Source organism: Dendropsophus ebraccatus, chromosome 2 (assembly GCF_027789765.1).
Source record: "Dendropsophus ebraccatus isolate aDenEbr1 chromosome 2, aDenEbr1.pat, whole genome shotgun sequence".
NCBI lineage: Eukaryota > Metazoa > Chordata > Amphibia > Anura > Hylidae > Dendropsophus > Dendropsophus ebraccatus.
Genome location: NC_091455.1, coordinates 207,178,884 through 207,186,195, shown reverse-complemented (window position 1 = coordinate 207,186,195; position 7,312 = coordinate 207,178,884). Strand labels below are relative to the sequence as shown.

General features: G+C 41.8%; 1 protein-coding gene across 3 annotated transcripts in view; it reads right to left on the bottom strand.

Annotated features, from left to right (window-relative positions):
- Nucleotides 1-1,231: 1,231 nt before the first annotated feature.
- Nucleotides 1,232-7,312, bottom strand: part of LOC138783958 (anterior gradient protein 2-A-like) — a 470,764-nt gene continuing 464,683 nt past the window's right edge. For all 3 annotated transcript variants that reach the window (XM_069959329.1, XM_069959328.1, XM_069959327.1), the window contains exons 3-8: nt 6,461-6,524; nt 5,440-5,492; nt 4,902-4,975; nt 3,283-3,346; nt 2,076-2,159; nt 1,232-1,421 (exon numbers count right to left, since the gene is read on the bottom strand). In XM_069959329.1, coding sequence (XP_069815430.1) covers nt 1,372-1,421; nt 2,076-2,159; nt 3,283-3,346; nt 4,902-4,975; nt 5,440-5,492; nt 6,461-6,524 — 389 coding nt within the window. In that variant the 3' untranslated portion in view covers nt 1,232-1,371. The remainder of the gene's footprint in view (nt 1,422-2,075; nt 2,160-3,282; nt 3,347-4,901; nt 4,976-5,439; nt 5,493-6,460; nt 6,525-7,312) is intronic.

Below are 7,312 nucleotides of genomic sequence, written 5' to 3'. Positions count from 1 at the left end.
GGAGTCATGCCACAGGTGGTTTCTGGTCACACAACTGGGAATTGCCAAATATATCCCCAGGCTTGTGAAAAACTTTAATCAGACAATCATATAAAAAAAAAAATTTAAAAGAAAGAAACAGGGTGATGTGGTCACTCAGCTTTCCCAGTATCCTTTAGTCAGTATGATGGAGGTCACCCAGCTTTCCCAGCATCCTGTAGTTAGTATGATGGAGGTCACCCAGCTTTCCCAGCATCCTGTAGTTAGTATGATGGAGGTCACCCAGCTTTCCCAGCATCCTGTAGTTAGTATGATGGAGGTCACCCAGCTTTCCCACCATCTTGTAATCAGTACAGTGGAGGTCACCCAGCTTTCCCAGCATCTAGTAGTGAGTATAGTACTCATATTGTACCCATGATAGGAGTACATCCTTGTGCTGCCCCTTGGAATCAGAAAGGCCATGGTCGGCCACGGAGGAGGACTTTTGTGTCCTCCTGTGCGCTAGGGTTTAGGGGTGGCGCTCGTTGTAGTAGGATTTAGTCTAGGGGGGGGGGGGCACCAAAAGAAAGTTTTGCACAGGGCGCCGTCTACCCTAAGGCCGGCACTGCATAGAACAGTGGTGCAGCTATAGAAGCTGCAATAGTCACAGTTGTGACCGGGCCCCTAAGCTAGAACCGCGGCAGTGTGAAGCATTTTGTAATCTTCCTCCCGACCAATCAAAACATTTGAAATGTCTCTACAAGATGTCAGAAGCTTTTTAAAGTGACAGTGCCCATTTAAAAAGTGTTATCCAGAAAAACATGGCTGCTTCCTTCTAAATACAGCGCCACAGATACCCACAGGTCATGAGTGGTATTGCATGGCAGATCTAAATGGGTCTGATGGGCCATGTTTATCTAGAGTCCCCCCAAACCTGGGGTAGGGAGTTTTGGCCCTCCAGCTGTTGCAAAACTACATTTCCCATCATGCCTGGACAGCTAAAGCTTTGGCTGTCCAGGCATGATGGGAGTTGTAGTTTTGCAACAGATGGAGAGCCAAGGTCCCCTGCCGCAACCCATATCTCTCCGGATGAGAGAACTACAACCCCCAGCATGCCCTGTTTACTGAGACAGCTGGGAAATATTGCTCTTAAAGAAAGTGATCCCTTTTATAGGACCTGTATGGTGACCTCTGACCTGACAATCCTCTACCCCGGACATACAGATGGAATGATTAACCGCCATTTTGGCAAAGAAAGCACAAGACACCATCGTAAATAACCGAGGTCGATTTATTTTTTAAAAAAGGGTGAAGGGAATTTTTATATATTAAAAAAAGCTAAACCGTCCGGCACCGCTACATATGTGTGTGTGTGAAATATATTAGGGTGATGTCCGTGAGTGATCGGCGTCTCTACAGCTCCGTCTTCAGGAGGATCAAAGCCATCTTCATGTTCTCATACACTAGGAGCAAAGAGGACGAAAAGAAACCATGAAACAATGGAAAAAAATAATATAAATATATTAGATATATAACTATAGAATATGTTCTATAATTCTGTAACTGTCTGTAATTCTCACTTTATACCACTAGGTGGTGCTCTTGCATTTTTACTTTATTTTATTTTAACACATTTCATCTAATTTAGATGCAGATGATGAAGCAAGAGTCGGAGAATGCACAGGTGTGAATGCATCCAGCTGCACAGTAAGGATTGTTATTTTACCTGGGGATGCGGGAGGTTTCCTTCTTATATTGAAGTTTTTAGATTTTATGGTACATCACACATTTTTACATAGTAAAATCTAGGCTTTATATTCCTGTATCATCCCTAGTAGGGAGGATAAACCTAATAGCCCTTAAAGACTAGGGTTGTTTAGGGGGAACACCTAATGTATTTAACCCCTTCAATGCAAATAGTAATTTTGCTTTATCTTCATAAAATATGAAAAAATAAAAAAAATTAAATTCTGTATTCCTTGTAGTGATAAAATTCTGGTTACCTGCAGCCACCACTAGGGGAGCTCACTGCACACACTATGCCCTGTACATCCATAGGTAAGGAGCGCCACCTAGTGGCAGTTGCAGATCTGACCAGCTATCAAATTGCTACTTACGCAGATCAATGTCCTCTGGCTCATAGGTGTAACGGTGGTTGGAATATTTGCCGGGAATGTCTGCTCTGACTACAAGGGAAGGATCTGTGAGAGAGACACGCAAAAAAAGAGTTATGATTACAGCTCTGGAGTATAATACAGGATGTAACTCAGGATCAGTACAGGATCAGTAATGTATGTACACAGTGACCCCACCAGCAGAATAGTGAGTGCAGCTCTGGAGTATAATACAGGATGTAACTCAGGATCAGTACAGGATCAGTAATGTAATGTATGTACACAGTGACCCCACCAGCAGAATAGTGAGTGCAGCTCTGGGGTATAATACAGGGTGTAACTCAGGATTAGTAATGTAATGTATGTACACAGTGACCCCACCAGCAGAATAGTGAGTGCAGCTCTGGAGTATAATACAGGATGTAACTCAGGATCAGTAATGTAATGTATGTACACAGTGACCCCACCAGCAGAATAGTGAGTGCAGCTCTGGAGTATAATGCAGGATGTAACTCAGGATCAGTAATGTAATGTATGTACACAGTGACCCCACCAGCAGAATAGTGAGTGCAGCTCTGGAGTATAATACAGGATGTAACTCAGGATCAGTAATGTAATGTATGTACACAGTGACCCCACCAGCAGAATAGTGAGTGCAGCTCTGGAGTATAATGCAGGATGTAACTCAGGATCAGTAATGTAATGTATGTACACAGTGACCCCACCAGCAGAATAGTGAGTGCAGCTCTGGAGTATAATGCAGGATGTAACTCAGGATCAGTACAGGATCAGTAATGCAATGTATATACACAGTGACCCCCCCCCCCCCCCCCAGCAGAATAGTGAGTGCAGCTCTGGAGTATAATACAGGATGTAACTCAGGATCAGTAATGTAATGTATGTACACAGTGACCCCACCAGCAGAATAGTGAGTGCAGCTCTGGAGTATAATACAGGATGTAACTCAGGATCAGTAATGTATGTACACAGTGACCCCACCAGCAGAATAGTGAGTGCAGCTCTGGAGTATAATACAAGATGTAACTCAGGATCAGTACAGGATCAGTAATGTAATGTATGTACACAGTGACCCCACCAGCAGAATAGTGAGTGCAGCTCTGGAGTATAATGCAGGATGTAACTCAGGATCAGTAATATAATGTACAGTTCAGAGCTGGTTTATATATTTTATCCAATACATTGAACTCACCCACAAATACAACCTTTGGCACATACTGTCCGTCCAGAATGAGGTTCTTGTCTGTGGGGTCATACTGGGGGGAAAAAAAATCAGTTTACTATCACACTTTTTGTCACTATGAGGGGGGGGGTGGAGGTGAATAGTTTTGCAGCCAATCATTACTTTAAAAAAAAAAAAAAAAAACAACTAGTTTTAATTAGAAACTCATTGAAGCAATTGACTAGAATGATGCTGAAGTGTCCAGGGTCTGACTATTGTCTATGGGCCAATGGGGAAGCTTTAATATAATACAAGATGAAAGGGCAGGGGGCGCCGCAGCCTGATCTGATGATGGACACAGGAGGCCTTGTCCCTCACAGTCCACCTGCATTAACAATAAGCCGAGGAGAACATGATCCTCATCCGAGGACGGGACGGTTCTAGGACAGACTACACCGTGATTACAATGGGGGCAGTGTTGGGAGCGGAGAGTCCAGATACTACAACCCAATGTGCGCTGACTCTTAGGGTCCATTTACACAGAAAGATTATCTGACAGATTATCTGCCAAAGATTTGAAGCCAAAGCCAGAAACAGACTATAAACAGAGAACAGGTCATAAAGGAAAGCCTGAGATTTCTCCTCTTTTGAAATCCATTCCTGGCTTTGGCTTCAAATCTTTGGCGGATAATCTGTCAGATAATCTTTCCGTGTAAATGGACTCTAATGCTGGGTTTACACGGAGCGATAATTCGCCCGATCGTACGATAAACGATTTCAAAGTAACGATTTTTTTTTATAACGATCAGCGTTTAGATGGTACGATATATCGTACAGAATATTCGTTTTGCGATCGCTTAAGCCTATCTCGCAATAGGTAAAATCAGTGAACGACTGTTTACACAGAACGATCTGCGAATTTTTTGCGAATGATGAATGACGATTTAAGAACCTGTTAAAAGATCAAAATGAACGATTTTTCGCTCGTCGTTCAATCGCTCGCCGCGTTTGTACGATTATCGTTTGAATTCGATCGTTATCGCGAAAATTCGCCCGATAATCGCTCCGTGTAAAAACCAGCATTACTCCTACTAATCCCTACTAATCTCCTGAAGTATGTATGTGTATATATATATATATTCTATTACAGCTATTGTATATTTTTATAGCACATTTATTGAATCCATGTTTTATATTATGCTAATATAAATATTTTGTTGATATTTATAATATCTTTATAATCTTTCTTTCAAATCAACTGGTTTCCGATTTCTAATTTACACAGATTTGTAATTTACTTTTATTAAAAAATCTCCAGTCTTCCAGTACTTATCAGCTGATGTATGTCACTGCTCTCTGCTGCCACCTCTGTCCATGTCAGGAACTGTCCAGAGCAGGAGAGGTTTACTATGGGGATTTGCTGCTGTTCTGGACAGTTCCTGACATGGACATAGGTGGCAGCAGAGAGCACTGTGTCATATGGTAAATAATACACCACTTCCTGCAGGACATACAGCAGCTGATAAGTACTGGAAGACTGAAGATTTTTAAATAGAAGAAAATTTCAAATCTATATAAGTTTCTGAAACCAATTTTTTACCCCTTTAATTATCTATGAGTTTATTTATTCATTTACATAATAAACTTACAATAACATTGAGGAGCACAAAGTCTTCTGCCAGCTTCTGGATTCCTTTATGTTCTGCAAAAGCTTTCTTCAGGGCTGCAAGAGATTGTATATAATATATGAACATCTCGTACGGATAAGTCCTGCTTCCATCCAGAAACTCCCACTTCATGATCCCAAATAGGAGGAGCAGTTGTTGCTTCCCGCCCCCCACAGTCCGCTATATGGAAAGGAAGGATGCCCCGAGCTAGAAGGAGCAGCTCCTGAAAACGTCCAAGGAGGCGGGGCTTGTGCATTAGAAAGACCTGGAAATGGGCGGGGCTTTACTGTCCTGCAATTGCAATTTAAATGTTGGGATGTGTGATGTCATACTGTGATGTCATGAACAACTGAAATATACATATAATTCTACAAATATTCCCATGAGGTATTAGGGTGGGATCTGAATAAAAAAATGTAAAAATTGTTGAATATTTTTGAATATCTTCTTTATTATTTATCCATTTTGGCCCACCTACACGACAAATTACAGCCCTATCCCCGGTACACGGTCGTCTTACCCTGTGAGTGGGGGCAATCATCTCTGTGGTTGATGACCATCAGGGGTTTGTTACTGTAATAAAAGGAGAATATTACATTCAATATTTTTTTTCCTTATTTTTCCTTATTTTTTTTTATAAATATTAAAGGGGAAAAAAAGAATTATTTCAAACTAACTGGTGTCAGAAAGGTATATAGATTTGTAATTTACTTCTACTTTAAAATCTCCAGTCTTGCAGTACTTATCAGCTGCTGTATGTCCTGCAGGAAGTGGTGTATTCTTTCAAGTCTGGCACAGTGCTCTCTGCTGCCACCTCTGTCCATGTCAGGAACTTAAACCTTTCCTGCTCTGGAAGTTCCTGACATGGACAGAGGCGGCAGCAGAGAGCACTGTGTCAGACTGGAAAGAATACACCGCTTCCTGCAGGACATACAGCAGCTGATAAGTGCTGAAAGACTAAAGATTTTAAGTAGAAGTAAATTACAAATCTATATAATATTTATGAAAAAGAGAAAAATCCAAGTGCACTCACCCGGTCCGGACCGGGTGAGTGCACTTGGATTTTTCTCTTTTTCATAAGTACTGCATGCATTATCATTCAGCTCTATCCAATTGCTGCACCACTATAAGGTAACGGCTCAATCAAGAGCACAGCCACATGCATACAGCTGGTGAGGCGCCTGAGTAGTGCCGACTCTCTCTATCTATACAATGACAAATCTATATAACTTTCTGACACCAGTTGACTTGAAAGAAAAAAACATTTCACCGGAGTACCCCTTCAAATAATTTACTGATTAAAACAATTTAAACAAAAATTACAAAAAGCTAAACTATACAGAAAAAAATATATATAAATGTATTGGCTATACTATATTCATTTATGCCATACATATTTAGCTGTCTATAAAATAGGGAATGAATCTAACATCTTCAGCTTTCCAGTGTAAATCTAGGCTGCAATATAACAATGATAAGCTAGGAGGCGCTCTAGATCCAAGAGTTACTCAGGCGTCTGCTGTGACTGCCCCCATACTGACCTGGACTTGGCTTTGAACAGTGCTTCCTCGTATGTCTGCACCCAGTCAAGGTCGTCGCCCCACCCTGCAGAGAGATCAGGTAGAGCGTTATCTGTGAGACTGCGTGTAACACCAGCAATAAGCACAGAACATAGACGTAAGGGAGTCCTCCGCCGATCATGGCAACCAACTGGTGACATCACTATACCCTGCTGACATCACTAGTCCAGAAGCAACAATACAACAGAGAGATGCGGGCGGCACTACAGGTAAGGAGTACACGTGCAGGATCACTCAGTGGAAGTCGGCTCTCATTAGCCAAGACATGGGGGTGCTAACCAAGAAAAAGTCCATCATAAATCCTTAGCATTTAGAGAAAAGAAGTTGCACTCACCCAAGAAGTCTTCATAAACTCTTGTCTTTATTATAGCAAGCGGACATAGTGCGGACAAAAATGAAGAGCAGACGCCCTGTGAATGGAGTGGTGACAAGCCTGTTTCACGCTATGCAGCGCTTCTACGGACCTCCTCCCTTCCATACGTCACCACGCTATTCAAATAGCGTTCACAATCAGTGACGTATGCACACATGTGAAAAACATATACAAGTAAAGGTTAAAAACAATACAAACTCAGCGTTCATTTAAATTAGAAAGCTTCTATCAACACGCTCATTGAGACCCCCCGGGCCTTCTGCATTAGTTCTTATAATCCATTTTAATTCCGCTCGTAAGAGCGATCTATGTGTATCCTGGCCCCTTTCACTATACACCCTTTCTATTCCAGCTACTTTTAGTACCGCAGGGTCTCCATCATGTATATATATATATATGAGGAACATACATGATGGAGACCCTGCGGTACTAAAAGTAGC